Source organism: Pogoniulus pusillus, chromosome 16 (assembly GCF_015220805.1).
Source record: "Pogoniulus pusillus isolate bPogPus1 chromosome 16, bPogPus1.pri, whole genome shotgun sequence".
In the NCBI taxonomy this organism is placed as follows: Eukaryota; Metazoa; Chordata; class Aves; order Piciformes; family Lybiidae; genus Pogoniulus; species Pogoniulus pusillus.
Window position 1 is genome coordinate 24,781,624 of NC_087279.1, and position 20,662 is coordinate 24,802,285.

At 49.5% G+C, this 20,662-nt stretch overlaps 1 protein-coding gene across 3 annotated transcripts in view; it reads left to right on the plus strand.

The window, feature by feature from the left end:
- The first annotated feature begins 2,358 nt into the window (after window positions 1-2,358).
- The window catches only part of SLC25A26 (solute carrier family 25 member 26), a 104,524-nt gene continuing 86,220 nt past the window's right edge, over window positions 2,359-20,662 (plus strand). The window contains exons 1-3 of one of the 3 annotated variants that reach the window (XM_064157038.1): window positions 2,380-2,582; window positions 5,504-5,660; window positions 9,515-9,624. In XM_064157038.1, coding sequence (XP_064013108.1) covers window positions 2,550-2,582; window positions 5,504-5,660; window positions 9,515-9,624 — 300 coding nt within the window. In that variant the 5' untranslated portion in view covers window positions 2,380-2,549. Of the gene's footprint in view, window positions 2,583-5,503; window positions 5,661-9,514; window positions 9,625-20,662 lie in introns of all 3 variants that reach the window. The other 2 variants (XM_064157037.1, XM_064157039.1) reach the window with 2 other exon arrangements.

Below are 20,662 nucleotides of genomic sequence, written 5' to 3' on the forward strand. Positions count from 1 at the left end.
AGCTGCCAGCCTGAGCTCAGTGCCAGGCAAGGTCATGGAACAGGTCATCTTGAGTGCCATAACACAGCACCTACAGGGTGGCCAAGGGATCAGGCCCAGCCAGCATGGGTTTAGGAAGGGCAGGTCCTATCTCACCAACCTGATCTCCTTTTATGATCAGGTTCTCTGCCTGGTGAATGTGGGGCAGGCTGTGGATGTAGTCTACCTGGACTGCAGCAAAGCCTTTGACACCATCTGCCACAAGCAGCTCCTGGCCAAGCTGGCAGCTCATGGCCCAGACAGAATCACTCTGATATGGGTCAAGAACTGGCTGGATGGCAGAGCCCAGAGAGTGGTGGTGATTGGTGCCACATCCAGTTGGCAGCCGTCACTAGTGGTGTGCCCCAGGGATCAGTGCTGGGACCAGTCCTGTTCAATATCTTCATTGATGATCTGGATGAGGGGATTGAGTCCAGCATCAGTAAGTTTGCAGATGACACCAAGCTAGGAGCAGGTGTTGATCTGTTGGAAGGTAGGAGAGCCCTGCAGAGGGACCTGGCCAGGCTGGATGGGTGGGCAGAGGCCAATGGGATGACATTTAACAAGGCCACGTGCAGGGTTCTGCACTTTGGCCACAATAACCCCAAGCAGCACTACAGGCTGGGGACTGAGTGGCTGGAAAGCAGCCAGGAGGAAAGGGACCTCGGGGTACTGGTGGATAGTAGGCTGAAGATGAGGCAGCAGTGTGCTCAGGTGGCCAAGAGAACCAATGGCATCCTGGCCTGGCTCAGGAGCAGTGTGGCCAGCAGGACAAGGGAGGTTCTTCTTCCCCTGTACTCAGCACTGCTCAGGCCACACCTTGAGTGCTGTGACCAGTTCTGGGCCCTTCAATTCAAGAGAGATGTTGAGGTGCTGGAAGGTGTCCAGAGAAGGGCAGCAAGGCTGGGGAGGGGCCTGGAGCAGAGCCCTGTGAGGAGAGGCTGAGGGAGCTGGGGGTGTGCAGCCTGCAGAAGAGGAGGCTCAGGGCAGAGCTTATTGCTGCCTGCAACTACCTGAAGGGAGGCTGTAGCCAGGTGGGGTTGGTCTCTGCTCCCAGGCAACCACCAACAGAGCAAGGGGATACAGTCTCAAGCTGTGCCAGGGGAGGTCTAGGCTGGATGTTAGGAGGAAGTTGTTGTCAGAGAGAGTGATTGGCATTGGAATGGGCTGCCCAGGGAGGTGGTGGAGTTGCTGTCCCTGAAGGTGTTCAAGAAAAGCCTGGCTGGGGCACTTAGTGCCACGGTCTGGTTGACTGGATAGGGCTGGGTGATAGATTGGACTGGATGATCTTGGAGGTCTCTTCCAACCTGGTTGATTCTATGATTCTGTGATTCCCTGGCAGGTGAGGACTGTTTGAGGGCTGTGCCAGACCCTGCTTTGCAGCATCTGAGACCACTGCTGACTCGACACCACTGCTGTGTAGAGGCAGTATGGCCTCGGTGAAAAAGTAAATGCAAAAGTACTAAAATGTTTCCAACGGGATGGGAATGAAAAAAGGCATTTCCCCTCCAGGGAGAGCCAGCACACTCCCTGGCACCGGCAGGAAAGGCGGCCCTGGCTAGGAGGCTTTATTCATTTCCCTGAGCATTGCTCCTGCGGCTTGCGGGAACTGCCCATGGAAAGTGCCCAGGCTGCTGCCAGCAGGGCAGCAGAAGAGGCACCGGGCTGGGCTGCAGGCATGAATGAGGGACAGCTCCCAGGGACTTCAGAATGTTTTCCTCTCACATTTTCCTCCGTTCCCCCTAGATACAGGATTGCGTTCTGAATAGGTCCCACCCTCAGGTGGAAGGCTACCTTAGGAGAGGTTGAGCTGGTGGGGGCTCTGTGTTTCTCTTGGAAGAGGATGAGGGAAGGATCTCACTAACGCTTTTAAGTAGCTGTCAGGAGAACGGGGTCACACTCTGCTCAGTGCTGTCAGTGACAGGACAACGGCAGTGCCCATAAACAGGTACACAGCAGGTTCCACATAAACCTAACAAAAAGTTCTTCCAGAGTGGCAGAGCACTGCAGCAGGCTGCCCAGAGGCTGCGGAGTCCTCTTCTCTGAAGAGATCCCGAGCCCCCCCTGGAAGTGCGCCTGTGTGATGTGCTCTGGGTGAACCCACTCTAGCAGGGAGGTTGGGCTCGACGCCTCTCGGAAGTCTCCTCCAACCGTCTGCATACTGCGAACCCTTGAAGCAGCCACCGGCACCCCAGCGGACAGTGCCCGTTTTCTGGAGCGGCGCTGCTGCTGCTGCACCGCAGCTCACCCCACAGCAACAAGTAGCTAGCGCTCATTGGTAACTGCGGGGCGCCCTCGCTCTAACAGCGCCTTCAGCCCCGGCGCCGTGCTCCGGCAGCGCAGGCCGCAGCGCGCAGGCTCGGTCCCTGGCAGCGGCGCAGTGCCGGCGCTCTCCCGCCTGACCGCGGGTCAGGGCCACCAACATGGCTGCGCCCATCCGCACGCCCGGGGCACGGCTGCGCTGGGGCGGCTAGTCTCGTCCCGCGGTAGGGGAGCCGCTCTTTGCCTCCGCTCCGTAACGCCACCCCCGCATGGATCCCCGGGAGTCCTGGGCGGCCTTGGCGGTGAGTGCGCGGCCCGGAGTATGCTCGTTGCCAAGGCGACGTGGCGGGCTGGGCTGCTGGCTCCGCGGGCCGCGGTGCGCTGAGGGGCGGCGGGAGCAGGCCCCGGCTCGTCTCCTCACGGATCCAACGGCAGGTGCCCGGCCGTGGCGAGGCCGTGACCTTGGGGCAGCCCGGTGGCGCTGCTGCCGTAGCGCTGTGCACCCTGTGCTCGGCGCTGTTCGCTCCCCTGAGAGCCGCTTTCCACGTGCACGCTGAGCAGTGCGGCACGCAAGGGGCAGCAGCCACCGCTCCCCGCATCTGGGGAGACAGCCGGCACTCCCTCCAGCTCTGCGTGGGGAGCCAGGGACACACGGCTCGGGGCTAGCGTGAGGAGAGCTGTGGGCCGGTGTCTGCGGGAGAGCCGCGCTCCCTGCTCCCAGCGCCCCGCTCCAAGAGCCGCGCTCCCTGCTCCCAGCTCCCTGCTCCCAGTGTCCCGCACCGAGAGCCCCGCTCTCAGAACCCCGTTCCCTGCTCCCAGAGCCCCGCTCCGAGAGCCCCGCTCCCAGAGCCCTGCTCCCAGCGCCCCGCTCCGAGAGCCCCGCTCCCTGCTCCCAGTGCCCCGCTCCGAGAGCCCCGCTCCCTGCTCCCAGCGCCCTGCTCCGAGAGCCGCGCTCCCTGCTCCCAGTGCCCCTCCCCAAGAGCCCCGCTCCCTGCTCCCAGCGCCCAGAGCCCTGCTCCCAGCGCCCCGCTCCGAGAGCTCTGCTCCCAGAGCCCTGCTCCCAGCGCCCCGCTCCGAGAGCCCTGCTCCCAGCGCCCCGCTCCGAGAGCCCCGCTTCCTGCTCCCAGCGCCCCGCTCCGAGAGCCCCGCTCCCTGCTCCCAGCGCCCCGCTCCGAGAGCCCCGCTCCCTGCTCCCAGCGCCCCGCTCCGAGAGCCCCGCTCCCTGCTCCCAGCGCCCTGCTCCGAGAGCCGCGCTCCCTGCTCCCAGTGCCCCTCCCCAAGAGCCCCGCTCCCTGCTCCCAGCGCCCCGCTCCCAGCGCCCAGAGCCCTGCTCCCAGCGCCCCGCTCCGAGAGCTCTGCTCCCAGAGCCCTGCTCCCAGCGCCCCGCTCCGAGAGCCCTGCTCCCAGAGCCCTGCTCCCAGCGCCCCGCTCCGAGAGCCCCGCTCCCAGCGCCCAGCGCCCCGCTCCGAGAGCCCCGCTTCCTGCTCCCAGCGCCCCGCTCCGAGAGCCCCGCTCCCTGCTCCCAGCGCCCCGCTCCCTGCTCCCAGCGCCCCGCTCCGAGAGCCCCGCTCCCTGCTCCCAGCGCCCCGCTCCGAGAGCCCCGCTCCCTGCTCCCAGCGCCCCGCTCCGAGAGCCCCGCTCCCTGCTCCCAGCGCCCCTCTCCGAGAGCCCCGCTCCAAGAGACCCGCTCCAAGAGCCGCGCTCCCTGCTCCCAGTGCCCCGCTCCGAGAACCCCGCTCCCAGTGCCCCGGTCCCTGCTCCTAGAGCCCCGGGGGCAGTCGGCTGTAAGGTCATGGTTCAGTACATTCGAATCATGTCCTGGTTTTGTCAAGTCATTTCGATGCAGCTAGGTTCAGCGGGTATGCCTGGTAAAGGTTTTTCAGCTGTCCGAGTTCTGCTAATGCTGCTGCCACTGAAAGGAGCGGGAGAAGGTGCATTGTAGTTGTCTTACGGTTCTCTGCCTGTGGTATAAGCACGCAGGTATTCTGGCCCTCTGGCAGGTGCTTTATTAGCAGTTCCATGAATTTAAGTGACAGTTAAGATACAGAACTTTGGAAAGTAAAGCAGCAATCAGTAACTTTTGATTCAAGTTTTAACCGATAGGTAGATTAAATCTGGGTCAATGTTATTTTGAGCAGATAAGGATTTTGATGAAAAAGACTGAAGAAAAATCAATGCGTGCAAAATAGCTAACTAGATTAAAAGAGTAATTAACTTATTGATTAAAACTTTAGTAGTAGGTAGTGAACACCTCTCTGAATCCTCTGTTGGCCCTTAAAAAACTAATCAGAGTAACACAGATGTGATTTGTTTTCAGACAGTTAAAAATCAGTGCAGGTGGGGTTAGTGCCCTGTTCTATGCGAGTTAGACTTCAAACCGTTTTCTGTGTAAATAATTGCATTTAAGTAATGTCTTGTAACAAATGAATGCTAACTTTTGATTTGGGTTTTTTCCCCCCTTCTTTTGAAATGATTTATTTATTTCAGTCTCCTCCTCCTGTTTTTGACAAGAAATTATTTCCTACAGATCAGCCTTGTCCCGGGGAAAATTAGCAAAATAAGAAAGGTCATCTGGAAATGTAGATGATGGAAAAAGATTGAGTTTTGCTGGAGCTGCATTTTCAGGATTTGGCTTTAGAATTTCTTGGGATAAAATCATTCCCCTTTTTCTTATGACTCTGGAAACATTTTTGTTTAATGTGATGTTTGGGTTTGTTGTTTTGTTTGGTTTTGTTTTTTTTCCTAAATACTTTTATCAGTAAAAGAAATGAAAGCAGTTTTACTTTAGTCATTGTTCAACATTTTACATGAAGAAATTTGCTAGAAGAATGTGAATTTGCTTTCTAGAGGTACCTGCAGGGGAAGCAAAATTGCATCTGTCTTTCCCTGATCTTGTCCCACTACTTCCTACAAGTGCTGATTAGTGGCATTCATTGTCTTGCCTTTATATGTAGTGTGTCAGGGTTGCATTGTTTTGCTCCTGCTATGCAGAACACTGAGACTGTTTTCAAAATGCCTTAAAAGTGGTTAGGAATTTTAGTATCTCTTATTTTCTTTTGTTGAAACATCATTGCTACAGCTGTAGATGCTACGGGGGCCTGTGTAAGTCTATCAGCTTATATTTTGACCACAGCAAGGACACAGAAATTGCCTCAGTTATTCATGTGAGCACCAGAACTTCACCCCTATGAATAGTAATGCTCTTTATGGTTTTGTCTCAAAGGCTGGTGGAGTTGCTGGTGTCTGTGTTGACTTGATCCTCTTCCCTCTGGATACTGTGAAAACAAGACTGCAGAGTCCTCAAGGATTTAGGAAGGCTGGTGGTTTTCGTGGCATCTATGCTGGTGTTCCTTCCACTGCTATAGGATCCTTTCCAAATGGTAAATGTTCTTTGGATTGTGCTTTGTCTTCTTTAAGTTGGGACTTAGGTAGGATAAGATGTTCATGTCCATGGTTTCCTCTGCTGCAGGTGACTCTTTGGATTCTGTGAATCCATGTCCAGCTGTAAAGAGCAGTTTCTAGAACTGTACAGTATTGTACAGACTCTTTGAGCAGACCTGGAATGAAGGCCACCGCATGCTTGCTCTGATAAGCCACCCTCATTCACAGGCTCACAGGATCAGTTGGGAGGGACTCAAAGAGATCTAACCCCCCTGCCAGAGCAGGACCACACAATCCAGCTCAGGTCACAGAGGAATGCATCCAGACAGGCATTGAAAGGCTCCAGAGAAAGAGACTCCACAGCCTCTCTGAGGAGCCTGTTCCAGGGCTCTGTGAGCCTTCCAGTCAAGAAGTTCCTCCTTGTGTTGAGCTGGAACCTCCTGTGCTGCAGCTTATATCCACTGCTCCTTGTCCTGTTCCTTGGAAGGCTCCTGGATATTTCTTATAAGCCTATGTTTGCTTATAAGGGAGACACTGAAGCGTTTCCAAGTGCCAAAGAGAGCTTGATTCTTGCTTTCCCTGAGCACTTTTGCCATGACCCTCTCTGGAAATGAATGGAAAAACCAAGGGCTTGAGCACTGGAGGTCTTTGAGCCAATTGCCCTGGGGACATTATTTCTCTGTTTTTCTCCCTGGAAACAACTACAACACTTACAAGGAGAGGACAACAGGAATTATTCTGAAACTGAAACTTTGAAAAAGTAAATGCTTGTAGTCACAGTATCACAGTATCACCAAGGTTGGAAGAGACCTCACAGATCATCAAGTCCAACCCTTTACCACAGTGCCCAAGGCTAGACCATGGCACCAAGTGCCACATCCAACCTTGCCTTGAACTGCCCCAGGGACGACGACTCCACCACCTCCCCGGGCAGCCCATTCCAGTGTCCAATGACTCTCTCAGTGAAGAACTTTCTCCTCACCTCGAGCCGAAATTTCCCCTGGCACAGCCTGAGGCTGTGTCCTCTTGTTATGGAGCTGGCCACCTGAGAGAAGAGAGCAACCTCTCCCTGGCCACAACCACCCTTCAGGTAGTTGTAGACAGCAATAAGGTCTCCCCTGAGCCTCCTCTTCTCCAGGCTAAACAACCCCAGCTCCCTCAGCCTCTCCTCGTAGGGCTTGTGCTCGAGGCCTCTCACCATCCTCGTCGCCCTTCTCTGGACACACTCAAGCATCTCAGTGTCCTTCCTAAACTGGGGGGCCCAGAACTGAACGCAGTACTCGAGGTGTGGTCTAAGCAGTGCAGAGTACAGGGGCAGAATGACCTCCCTGCTCCTGCTGGCCACACCATTCCTAATGCAGGCCAGGATGCCACTGGCTCTCTTGGCCACCTGGGCACACTGCTGGCTCATGTTCAGGCGGGTATTAATCAGTACCCCCAGATCCCTCTCTGTCTGGCTGCTCTCCAGCCACTCCGACCCCAGCCTGTATCTCTGCATGGGGTTGTTGTGGCCAAAGTGCAGCACCCTGCACTTGGAGCTATTGAATGCCATCCCATTGGCCTCTGCCCATCTGTCCAGGCAGTCAAGGTCCCGCTGCAGAGCCCTTCTGCCCTCCAACTCAGTCACATCTGCCCCCAGCTTAGTGTCATCTGCAAACTTGCTGATGACTGACTCGATGCCCTCACCCAGATCATCTATGAAGATGTTAAAGAGGATGGGGCCCAGCACAGATCCCTGAGGGACACCACTAGTGACTGGCCGCCAGCTGGATGTGGCACCATTCACCACCACTCTCTGGGTCCGGCCCTCCAGCCAGTTCCTAACCCAGCACAGAGTGTTACCATCCAAGCCACGGGCTGACAGCTTAGCCAGCAGTTTGCTGTGGGGGACAGTGTCAAAGGCCTTGCTGAAGTCCAGATAGACCACATCCACAGGCCTCCCCACATCCACCAAGCAGTCACCTGATCATAGAAGGAGATCAGGTTAGAAAGGCAGGATCTGCCCCTCCTAAACCCATGCTGGCTGGACCTGAGATCTTTGCCATCCCTCAGGTGCGCAGTTATTGGCCCCAAGATAACCTGCTCCATCAGTTTCCCTGGCACTGAGGTCAGGCTGACAGGTCTGTAGTTCCCAGGTTCCTCCATCCGACCCTTCTTGTGGATGGGGACCACGTTGGCCATTTTCCAGTCTCCTGGGACCTCTCCGGTGAGCCAGGACTGCTGGAAAATGATGGAGAGTGGCTTGGCCAGCTCAGCTGCCAGCTCTCTCAGCACCCTGGGATGGATCCCATCTGGTCCCATGGACTTGTGGGTGTCCAGGTGACTCAGCAGGTCCTGAACTAATTCTTCATGAATTTCCAGGGGAACACACTGCTCCCCGACCCCATCCCCCAGTTCAGGAGGCCACTTGCCTCCTCCTCCTCCCTCCTTACTGTTGAAAACTGAGGCGAAGAAGGCATTCAGGACCTCTGCCTTTGCTTCATCTTCAGTTATAGTGTTCCCCTCCTGGTCCAGTAAGGAGTGGAGGCTCTTCTTGCCCTTCCTTTTAGCATTGATACATTTATAAAAGTGTTTTTTGTTAACTTTCACGGAAGTGGCCAGCCTAAGTTCTAGCTGAGCCTTAGCCTCTCTAATTTTTCTCCTACATAGTCTGGCTACCTCCTTAAACACATCAGGAGAAGCCTTCCCCTCCTTCCAGAGGCGATACACCCTCTTTTTCTCCCCCACTTCCTTCAGGAGCTCTTTGCTCATCCAGGCTGGTCGCCTCCCCCTGCGGCTCATCTTTCGGCACGTGGGAACTGCCAGCTCCTGTGCCTTCAAGAGCTCCTGTTTAAAGTAGGTCCAACCATCCTGGACCCCTTTGTTCTCAAGGACTGGTCCCTGCAGAGAAAAAGAGTCCAAAACTCCTGATGCCTTTGTCCACTTTGTCTTTGTAGGGAGACATAAAACGCAGCAAGCTGCATTGCCAGTGGTAAACGTTAAGTGAACTTTGCTGACAAATCCTCTGACACCTTCAGATGTTTGATGTCCTTCATAAAATGATATAACAAAATTCAGTTCTTTATCTTGTCTGCTCTGTTATCTCCTCTTGAAGTGATAAGCATCTTTCGATTAGCAGAAGGCAATTCACGTAACCCTTCTTTACAATTAAGATCTGTTCCCCCGCAAGACATGTCAGGTTTTCCAGCATTTACATCTCCAAAATCTGAACTGTGTGTTTTATCTTTCCAACATATGACTGAGAACTGGAATTACCTTTAGCAGAAGAAGTAACCCTTAAGGTGCAAGTGCCTTTGTAGCTGACTGTTGCAATGTGTAAACACAGCTCATGTTGCTATGCTCAAATCAGTTTTGTGTGGGGAGGATGCCTTTGGAAGCTGGGAAGAGCCTTTTTGCTGGAGCTGAAGTGCACAGTATTGAACTGATGCTAACTAGAAAGAAGTTAGTAGCAGTTTTGCACATTGTGCGGCAATGGACTTGTATCTTGTACCTTGATGCTTGGTGGGTTTTGGGGTTTGGTTTTGGGGTATTTTTACAGATAATGAACTGAATTAGGGATTGAGTGGTTTTTTTTTCCTGCCCCCAAAATAAAGACTCTCTCTCCAGTGCAACCAAACTACCCTCTCTCTACTTCTGCTGTCTATGAATATGGAATATACCATTTCTTCCAAGCGTTCTGACATTCCTGACTAGAGGACATGTCTCACAGATTGGGTTGATACTGTGTGGGGGCAAAAATAGTTTTCAAACACAGTTGCCGAATGCTAGGGGACAAAATCCACCTCTAAATGTTTTTGTGCTGGTTCTGTGACAGAGGAACAGTGCAATGACTGCATGTATTCTTGTATTTCAGCTGCTGCGTTTTTTATCGCCTATGAGAACGTGAAAAGCATGATGCACCATGGCCCTGCCTCTTACTTGACCCCGGCAACACACATGGTGGCTGCCTCCGCTGGGGAAGTGGTGAGAGAATTTCATAGACTTACAGAATGGGTTCGGTTGGAAGTGACCTCAAGGATCATTCAGTCCCAACCCCTGGCCACAGGCAGGGACACCTCCCACTAGAACAGGTCCCTCAAGGCCTCATCCAACCTGGCCTTGAAGACCTCCAGGGAGGAAGCAGCCACAACCTCCCTGGGTACCCTGTGTCAGTGTGTCACCACCCTCACTGCAAAGAACTCTCTACTAACATCTAGTTCAAATCTCCCCTCTGCCAATTTGAACCCATTCCTCCTCATCCTGTCATTACAAGACCTTGTCAGTAGTCCCTTCCCAGCCTTCCTGTAGCCCCCTTCAGATACTGTAAAGCCCCTCCAAGGTCTCCTCCAATCCTTCTCTTCCCCAGGCTGCAGACCCTCAACTCTTGTAGCCTGTCCTCATAGCAGAGCTGCTGCAGCCCTCTGAGCATCTTGGTGGCCTCCTCTGGACTGGCTCCAACACTTCCATGTCCTTCTTGTGTTGGGGGCTCCAGAACTGCACACAGTATTCCAGGTGGGGTCTGAGGAGAGCAGAGCCAAGGGGCAGAATCCCCTCCCTTGCCCTGTGCCCACACTGCTCTTGCTGCAGCCCAGCACAGGGTTACTGTCTGGGCTGCACTCACACTGCAGGCTCCTGTTGAGCCCAAGTCCTGTTCCTCAGGGCTGCTCTCAGCCATTCCCCACCCAGCCTGGAGCTGTGCTTGGGATTGCACCCACCCAGGTGCAGGACCTTACATGTGGCCTTGTTGAGTGTCATGAGGTTGGCCTGGGCACATCTCTGCAGCCTGCCCAGGTCCCTCTGGATGGACCCTGCCCTCTAGCAAGTTGACTGTGCCAAACAGCTTGGTGTGCATTTGCTGAGGGTGCACTCAATTCCTCTGTCCATGTCTCTGACAAAGCTGTTACACAGCACTGGTGCCAGCAGTGACCCCTGAGGAAGCCACTTGGCACTGGGCTCCAGGTGGACGTTGTGCCATCCATGAGAGGAGAGGAGACCATGCAGTTGTGAAAACTCGGGTGTGCTATCTCACTCTGAGTGTTGACCATCTTTGTACATATGACAGTTCTTACAAATGTGTTCTCCCCCTTTTAATGAAATGGTGGCACTTGTAAGGACTGTTTCAAAGTGAGTAAACACTTAAGAACAATTCTTAGTAAGCTTGTTCTTGTGAGGTTAGTAGATAGTGGAAGTGTGGATTGTTCCAACAGATGAATGCAGCTTCATATTGTAGTGGTTGTGTGGCAGTATTAACATGCAAGAGAGGTTCCTACAGCCTTTCAGCTTCATGTGGGGTAATCCTAGACAGGACTTTGTTTTAAAAATAACCATAAGAGAATGATGTTGTATGTAAAGTAGGTAGGTGCCATCATCTGAAACCTTGCATGTAGGAACCGGTATTACCTAATTAATATTTATCTCACTCTCCTTCCCTCTGTGCATTCACATCCAGCCAACATGATGTACTGAAATACTTTATTGGATTCATAAGCAGTGGATGCACAAAGCCATGTGACAGAACAGGGCAAGTACCAGCTGTGTAGCTTAGCAAGTGATAAGTAATGCTTTCCTGATGCAGCCTGCCTTGGCGGAAAGCACCCTGGCTGTGTGATGAGCCTTCTCCCCATGGGATGGACATCTGTAGATCTGAGTGGCAGCTTTTCACATGATCTCTCTGAGAGCTGTAGCCCTTAGGTTAGTGCATTGGTTGGGTTGCTACATGGTAAAGGTACATATGAATAATGAAAATAATTTCTGAGTAGAAGCCTTTTGGAAACTCTCCCTCACCTCCAGCCCCTCAATTGGAGAAGTTACTGTGTTTGTTATCCATTAGATCCGTTTGTTTGTTTGTTTGTAACAGATTCTGGCACTACAAGGAATATTCTTGCTTTGCTGAGGCTTGTACAATACCCAGATAATTTGGACTAGATTCTGTTGAACACTTTTGATGATTGTTGAGGAGGTTGCAAGAGAAGTGTCTCTAATTTTGGTGCCTGAGTTCGTAGGCTCACAGGATGTTAGGGGTTGGAAGGGACCCAAAGAGATCATTGAGTCCAGCCCCCCTGCCAGAGCAGGACCGTGCAATCTAGCTCAGGTCACAGAGGAATGCAGGGTTGTCCTTGCCCTGCTAACAGCATGGACTCTGCAGAAATTAATTGCATGTGGGTGGTTTTGTTTGTTTGCTTTATATTATAACCTACAGATGAAACAGCATTAACCTATTGAATTCAAGTGACAAGTGCTCTTGTGACTTTGCAGTTGGGGCTGCTTCCTAGCTTAACCTGACTGCTCTTTAAGAGAATAAAATTCATTCCATTGCCACCGTGCAAGGCCACTGTTGTGGACAGCCTGTAGATCCACTGAACTGAAAGGTTAGCTCTAGCAAGAGCAAGTATTTGATACGTTAGCAGTCTACTGCAAATAGACTGTAGCAAGAGTTGGAGGAGGATGCTTCTCCATGTGATCAGTCACTGACCATTCCTCTTCGATTCAGACATGAGATGTCTATAGCCAGACACTTTATCCACGTGGTTTATCTGAGAAGCTTGAATATTGTGATTAAAACCCCCTGTTTCTGAGGTTATTTGCAAACAAGCAGATGGGTTGTTTGGGTTGTCTGAATCAAGTGTGTTCCAGGTTCAGCAAAATTCTTTTTCCCCAGATACAAATCTTGTTTTAACTGCGGAGTTGGCACGGTGCCCTGGCCATGTTTGGGGATGGGTGTTCAGTCTTCTGCTGTCCATGCTGTCCATCTCCTTCCTTCTGCTTTTGCCACACTGCCTACTTGCTGGCATTGCAGTGATGAAATGGGGTACAAGTTGCTGTGTCTCCACAGGTTTGGAGAGAGAAATGGACTGCATGAAACTAGCTTTTACATCTCTCAACTGAAACTTAGCCCATGAGTGCGGTAGGAAAATGTGTTTGTGGTTCCATGTTCTGCTTCTATTAACTGAGCTTTTTCATCCCTTGTGACACTGGCTTCTTGCTCTCCACTACAGGTAGCTGTGTATTTATAGACCCCATGGCAGCTTAGCTTACTTGTAGGTTGGTCCCAAACTACCAGGAGTGCAGAGGGATCTATGCCATTTCAGCTTAGCCTAGCTGCTTCCTGGCAGCTTTCTGTGGGTTCAGTTTTGGTTCCCAAGTAATTTCTAGTCTGTGGAAATGCTGCTGATTAGACAGAATGGGACTTAGCTAGGCATCTTAATTTAACATACCAAGCATGTGAAGATAGGTGAATGCCCTGGTAGTGGTTATGGGCAGGAGGACATACAAGGTTTTAGGGCTGGGTGGGATGTGTCTGTGCTGCTGCCTCACGTAGATTCTTTTTTGTCTCAATTAGAGCCTGTGCTGTCAGATTATAACTTCCAGTTTAAGGCAATGCACAGAACTTATTGTCATGGGAATTCGATAAGGGCTGTTAAAAATCAGCCAGAGGTTCGGCACTGCTGTGGCAGTGCCTAGCCCTTAAACTCCTGGTTTGCCTTATATCCCAAGGAGCAGCAGACCCAGAAGTCATTTTAAGCTTCTCAAGTGCTTTCAAAATGAAGTGACATGACAGTTCGACTCACGGGAAGGTGTCAGTGTTCTGGGACAAAATCCACTAGAAAAAGAACTTATATTTTTTTATTAGTGGGTTATTTATGGTATACTTCCTCTGAGGGTACTGTGGGAAAAGCAGCAACAGCCAGAGAACAGTTGGCCACAGATGACTCCTTGTGTCATTACAGAACGTGTTGCCTGTTTTTCCCAAGGTGGTCTGTAATCTTGTGACCATTACAACTCAGGCACTTACTGCTTTCATTTTGGGCTGATAGGCATAGATGCAGCCTGGCTAAATGAATTGCTTAGGGCTGTCTCCTGCGCTTGGTTCGTGCTACTCTAAGGCCAGAGAAATATATATCGATAGCTGTTGAAATGGCAATCTGACTTTATGTGATGTTGTATCAGCCGTTCTTTAGCTAATAAGATTCTGCTTTTTGCTAGCTTTTGTTCCACTTCTGGTGTGATGGGAGAGCTAAGCTGTAAAATAATTGAGATGGGGATTTAGAGATTTGCTGCAACCAACTTGTAATAAACCAGCACAAAGCGAGATCTTCTCACATTTGTTTTGTATAAAGCCTTAGCCAATCAATAGAAGCATATAAACTATTTCAAATAGCATCAGGGTGAAGGTTATAATTATGGCTTTATTGATTAGTCATGAAGTTTTAATCAGAGCATAACTGCTGGGACTATTATTTTGTCAGTAGGGTTTTTCTTAATACATAGTTTTCCTCCTTTGTACACTTTAATAATTACTGTGGTATAAATTGCTTTGAAATGTGAAATAGTAAACCAAGCACTCTGTCATGTTAGGATTCCCAAGGCATCTTTTTGCCCTTTCAGACCATCTTCTTACAAAACAGAGATGCTAAGATTTGGTGCAGGAACCTGACACTGGATTTCTAGCTTTGCTACTCCTTCACTGGTGAGCATAAATGAGTCAGCTCCCTTCTTGTGCATCAATAAGATGTGAGCCTGTGTTAAGCTGAAAGGTATGCTCGTGCTGGCTAATTTGGCTTTTGAGTGTGACCCAGTGAAAATCATAAAAGTAGGTAAAAGGATAACAATGCCAAAGTTGCATTGAGATATGTTAAACTTTACAGGAGAAATCATAAAATCAACCAGGTTGGAAGAGACCTCCAAGCTCAGCCAGTCCAGTCTAACACCCAGCCCTATCCAGTCATCTAGACCATGGCACCAAGTGCCTCATCCAGTCTTTTCTTGAACACCTCCAGGCACAGCGACTCCACCACCTCCCTGGGCAGCCCATTCCAATGCCAATCACTCTGTCTGCCAACAACTTCCTCCTCACATCCAGCCTAGACTTCACCCGGCACAGCTTGAGACTGTGTCCCCTTGTTCTGTTGCTGGTTGCCTGGCAGAAGAGACCAACCCCACCTGGCTACAGCCTCCCTTCAGGTAGTTGTAGAGAGCAATGAGGTCTGCCCTGAGCCTCCTCTTCTGCAGGCTGCACACCCCCAGCTCCCTCAGCCTCTCCTCACAGGGCTGTGCTCCAGGCCTTTCACCAGCAATCAGTCAGATGTGAGCTCTTGGTTTTCATAGCAGCCACTCTTCTGTGTTCTTTACAACCTGTATAAATTCATGGGAAACACAGGCCCCTGGAACTGGTGTGGTCCAGTTTTCCAGTTACAGGCTAGGAGGCACAAAACTAAGCAGTAAAAAGACAGTGGTTGTAGTGTGTTTGGGTGGGTCTTTTTTCCTCTTCTTAGGCAGGAGAAATATAGAAAGGCAATCTCATCTCCAGGAGTGGGATAAAGCAAAGTACATTCAAACTCTGGCCCTGTTACGCAGTTATTTTTTCCTATAACTGAATCTTGCTGTACAGAGACTCTGAATCGCCCATAATACATGAAAAATTACTTACCAAGGCAGAGCCAAATCTCGAGGGCAGATACATGGTGTATCATCTCATCTCATCAAGGAAAAAGAAGCCTGAAGAGTACATAAGTTACCAAGGAGGGGAAAACCCTTATTATGCCACTTGTGTAACCGAACTTCAGAGGTAGGAAACACACTTAGTGCATCCAGGACGCTGGAATTTGTCTTGACTCTGCGTTGCCCTGTATGTTTAGTCTGCCTGTATCTTTACAGTGGGTTGCCAAATGAGCTTGGAAAACATGAAATCATGGGGAGTGGAAAGGGGAACCAGATGTTCTAGAATTTTGTTTCTCATATTCTAAGGCGGTGCAAGTAACTCAGAGAAGGAGCAGCATTTTTAACTTCCTAGTGCCCATTTGAAATAGTAGCCAGGTGCATCTTGCGGCTCCAGAGTTAATTGTGCAGCTCCAGATGGACTGTACAGAATTCTTTATGGCAGCATATACTATTAATGGCAAGAAACTTTGTCAAAGAGAAGTGTCCCTCTGGGCATCCCCTACCAGCCTCCTGCAAACTTGTTTTATGTGACAAGTTTAAGATTGCCCCAGTTTGGTGAGTTTTTTTGTTGTGAGTGACAAAGTGGCTGGATTCAGCAGAGTTAACTTTACATCCTGCTGACTTTCCCGTGGAGGTGAGAATAAAGTCATGTGGGTAAAGGTTCTAGAGAAGTGAGCTGACAGCAGCTTTCTCCATCTGCTGTTTAGATATTGTTATGGTTAGGATCTGAGCTTTGCAAGATACTTACTGAAAGTTTTGGGCTGTTTTTTGTATCAGGTTCACTCTTGTCTTTCTGCCCTTTTGATTGGCCATTCTGGGTGACCTTTGGGGTTTTTTTTCTAGTCTGATCCCTCGACTTGCAGCTCACTTTTGAGAGAAAGTGTGTGGGAGGACTGAGGACCAGAATGGGAGTTGTTAGATGTCCTGTTCTTTTGGCAGCTAGCGGTAATGACCATGCTCTGGAAACAGATCACCAGCTGAAGTTACTGAGCTGCTTATGTCCTTGTGTCAGTTTCCAGAGTACTTTAGGATTACAGTGCTGGAGGTGTGCTGGTACTGCGCAGTGCTTCCCCAGGGCTCCCAGGTTACGTGCACTGCGGTGTGTCTACAGAGGACACTGTGGCATTAGAATGAGTAACCTGGATCCTGAAAGCTTCCAAGTCATACTCCTGTCCCTGCCTGCATTTGTTTGTCCTGTTAAATTTTTAAGCTGATGTAGCCATGATACTTCAGGAGGTGTTCAGAAAAAGACAGGATGAGGCACTTAGTGCCATGGTCTGCTTGATTGGCCAGGGCTGGCTGCTAGGTTGGACTGGCTGAGCTTGGAGGTCTCTTCCAACCTGGATGATTCTATGATTCATCTGGCTCATTTTCACTCTGCTTTAATGTCTCTGCACTGTGCTGCCTTTTGGTTGTATAAATGCTGGACAAGATGGTGGGTCTAGAAAGGTGTTTATTGTTTTTCTGAAACTTGGGCTACCTACAAGGCTTTGATGGAAACTCAGAGGAAAAAAATGGAAGCTTTGGCTCCTCTGGGACAGTTTTGAATGGTTAGGTAAGGATGGCTGCCTTCAGGAATGATAAACTGCATTGTCCTCAGCAAGAAGGATTTTGGCATAGTTTCACACTTCACTTCTTTCCACAATTTAAGAAATGAAATTTGGATTGCAATGTCCAAAGGACTGTCGTATCCCTGTGTGGCTCCACAGGGCAAGGTGAGGATAGGTATTTCAAGGTGAAATTCCAAGTTCATTCATGTATTGCAGAGTGTTTGCACTTAAGAAACTTCTGTGATAAAAGCAAAGTGTGTGGTTCATCTGTGATTAGCATCTGACCCTCAGTATTAATAACTTGGGATTTTTTTATCTGTTGTTGGGATGTGTCAAATAATAAAGCTTCTTCATGCAGGAGTTATCTTTCTGGGGAATTCAGTGAGCTTTCTCTACTAGCCCTGACTTGTTCCTTAGAAGAAGCAAGACCAAATGCAAGCAGCTTTACAGTTTACAAATAATGCCTCTGTAGAGTGACATATTGAGTGTGCTTTTGATTCACATAAAGGGTGCACTTTTAACGTTATTTTAGGCATGTCTGGGTTTTTGTTAAAGACTTTTTTGATGTGATAGCCAACGTTTATGTTGTCTTATCTCTCTGTGTCCATGAATCAGCCTCTTTTCCCCTCCACCCTGGCCATGTCTTTTGAAACAGTGAATTAGTTTCAGTTTAGTGGAATAGGAATTGCTGAAAGTGTATAGGTACAAATTCCATCAGAGAAACTGGCTAGGTCCAAGAAGAAAGTTATTAACAATGCCACTTCTGAGGCAAAGGCAGAAGTGTGAGTCAGATAGTTCCACAGACTACTATCATGAGAATATCACCAGCAGGATAATCAGTCAGGATTTGACAGCATGGTAAGCCCCTGAAGATCTGCTTGCAGGAGCCCAGTTTTAACAAGCATGAGGCATCTGTTCACATCTCACATGGAGTACAGCCCTGTGAGGAGACGCTGAGGGAGTTAGGGTTGTTTAGCCTGAAGAAGAGGAGGCTCAGGGATGACCTCATTGCTATATACAACTACCCAAAGGGAGGCTGTAGCCAGGTGGGGTTGGTCTCTTCTGCCAGGCAAGCAGCAACAGAACAAGGGGACACAGTCTCAAGCTGTGGCAGGGGAGGTCTAGGCTAGATGTTAGGGGGAAGTTCTTCCCAGAGAGAGTGATTGGCATTGGAATGGGCTGCCCAGGGAGGTGGTGGAGTCGCTGTGCCTGGAGGCGTTCAAGAAAAGCCTGGCTGGGGCACTTAGTGCCATGGTCTGGTTGATTGGCCAGGGCTGGGTGCTAGGTTGGACTGGCTGAGCTTGGAGGTCTCTTCCAACCTGGTTGATTCTATGATTTAAGCTATTTGAAAGTCCAAAACTTGTATGTTGGAAAATGTAGCTTTGCAGTTCAACAGGCAAGTTGGACACTAAGGAGAGTTGCATCCTAGTAAACAACCGATGCAACAAAGATGTGATTTAGTACTTACTGTGTCTAGACTTTGGGTTAATGGCTTTGATTTTTTAACTATCCCTTTTCTAAGAACTGAACTCATAAATGGGCAAAACTCTTCAAAAAGACAAGAATTCTGCTTTGCACCCTGTTTCCTCTCAATGTAGTATGGGCTGGCAGACTTTTGTATTCAAAGTAGTATCCAAAGTCTGACAGCAGTCCAAGTTTGGGGCCTCCTTTATGATACTTAAGCATTTTTTTCAATTTTCATTTGTGAATGCCTGTCATTTTAGGTGTGAATGTTGTCTTTTGTGCTGTGCATTTCTGGGTGCACGTGTACATTGAGAAGGAGAACATGCTGACCCTGCAGCAGTGTAGGTGGTCTGCTGAAATAATCATGGGGGGACTCGGAAATATTCATAAGTTAATCTATGTGAGGTCAAGTCTGCAGTACAGATGCTGCAGGATACTTGCCAAGTCCTTATGCAGAAGCGTGGCTGAGCAGTGGTTGGAAGGTGGTTGTGAAGGTGAGATTGCTGCCATTAAGAGCAAGTGTAGAAGGAGCATAGTTAGGGCAAATAGAAACTCAAATTAGAGCTGCAGCTGAAAATTGGTTGTAAATAAAGCTGAATGAAGGTGTGAATCCACAAATGCTGCTAGCAAATGCATCATACAATTACAGGCTGAAAGAGCTCATTAAGAACAGTCAAACACCTAACCAGCCAATCATGCTGATGTTCTCTTGCATGCTCCACGTTAACTGCATGTGTTGCCTCTTATCAGCTGCCCCTCCTAGACTGCTTTGTGATATCTACTCAATTCAGGGCTTAGGGGACGTGCTACTCTGCAGCAAAGAGCAGCAACTCTCATCTTTTTTCTTTCAATCCTTCAACGATTTAAAAACATTTGTAGCTCAAAGTGTCTATAGAGGAAAGGCAATTTGGGTTAAAAGAGTGAGAAATAAATTGAAAGTCTTTCCTGATGGATTTCCTGGCTTGCAGGATATCCTGCCAAAGTCAGCTTTAGAAATGTCTGAGATAGTTGAAGGTAAGTTTATTGCAAAGTAACATTCTGTACAGGGTTTGTCAGGAATAACCATTTCTGAATAGCTGCACATGTGGACGAGCCCATAATCTTTCCAGTGCAAGGGCTGTAGAAAAGAGTAAGGGAGGAATTAAAGGAAAAATCTTGATCAAATACAATCTAGTTGAAATTTCCGTGTTCTGGGCCAGTGCAGCCCCAGGAGACTGAGCAAACTGTAAACCACTGGTCATCTTTCAACAGCAGACTTAATGTCTTTGCAGAAAATACTGCTTGTCTTCTCATGCCTGGAATCTCATGAACATTTGTCCTCCTGTAACACAGCCCGACCCCACTTGGCTCCCTGGAAACACTTTTATGCTGGATGGGATGCTCCTTACTACTTTTGCTGCAGGAACACTTTGGCTTGTGGATGGGATTCATTTCCTTTTCAATAAGTTTAACAGACTCTCAGTGGTGGAAGAGTTGCTGGGATAGATTGGATCATGCAGATTATCCTGAAGGTTGTATTAAAAATTTACTCTTTTCCAGTTTTAAGGCTTTTGTGTTTAAATGTAGTAAATGAAATGAGTTAAGGGAGGTACTTTAAAAAAGTGTTTGATTTTTGCCACTTGAATTTAACCCAACTGCTTGTGATTGTACTGAGCAACTTCAGAGTCTCTGAGACACTTACTTTGTGTTGGAGTGTAATAGATGTGCATAATAGCAGACTGCTTTCAGTAAGTTTTAGTTTTACTGTTAAAAAGGAAGCAAAACTCTGGTTCAGCTTTGACAGCACGTACACAACTTTCAAAACCTCTGCAGTGAGAAGTGCAGTGTTTGGTGTCAGCTTGTCAGTCTGACAGGCTTCCCCAGCTCTTTGCCCATTAATTGATATAATTGGTGTTGCAGTTACTCCACATGATGAAGAGAACTCCACACACATTTCCACTGCTTGAAGGCAAAAGTTTTCAAAGGTGTATCTGACGTGGCAGAGGGAGAGACAGGCAGGGAACCCACATCAGCGGTTATAAGGCATACAGCTGGGCAACTGAAGAGCCACAGGTGGGGAAGGAAATCTGAGGGAGGTGCAGAAGTTCAGGCTGAGAGGGCTACTGAAGTGATGGACAAGGAGCCAGCTGAGGACTTCAGGCAGCTGGAGTGAAAAGGCTTAGCCAAGATGTTCATTGTGAAGGAAGAAGTGTGTGGTGGTGCAGGTGGTGCACTAGAGCAGGAAGAAGGGAACTTTGGAAAACAATATGAGCTGGAGCAGAGGAGGCTCCCAGGTGACCTTCTTGTGGCCTTCCAGGATCTGAAAGGGGCTACAAAAAATGGGGAAGTACTTCTTAGTCTATCAGGGAGTGACAGGACTGGGGGCAATGGAGCAAAGCTGGAGGTGGGGAGATTCAGCCTGGACGTGAGGAGGAAGTTGTTGAGCATAAGAGTGGTGAGAGCCTGGAATGGGTTTCCCAGGGAGGAGGTTGAGGCCCCATGGCTGGAGGTGCTTAGGGCCAGGCTGGCTGAGGCTGTGTGCAGCCTGCTCTAGGGTAGGGTGTCCCTGGGCATGGCAGGGGGGTTGGAAC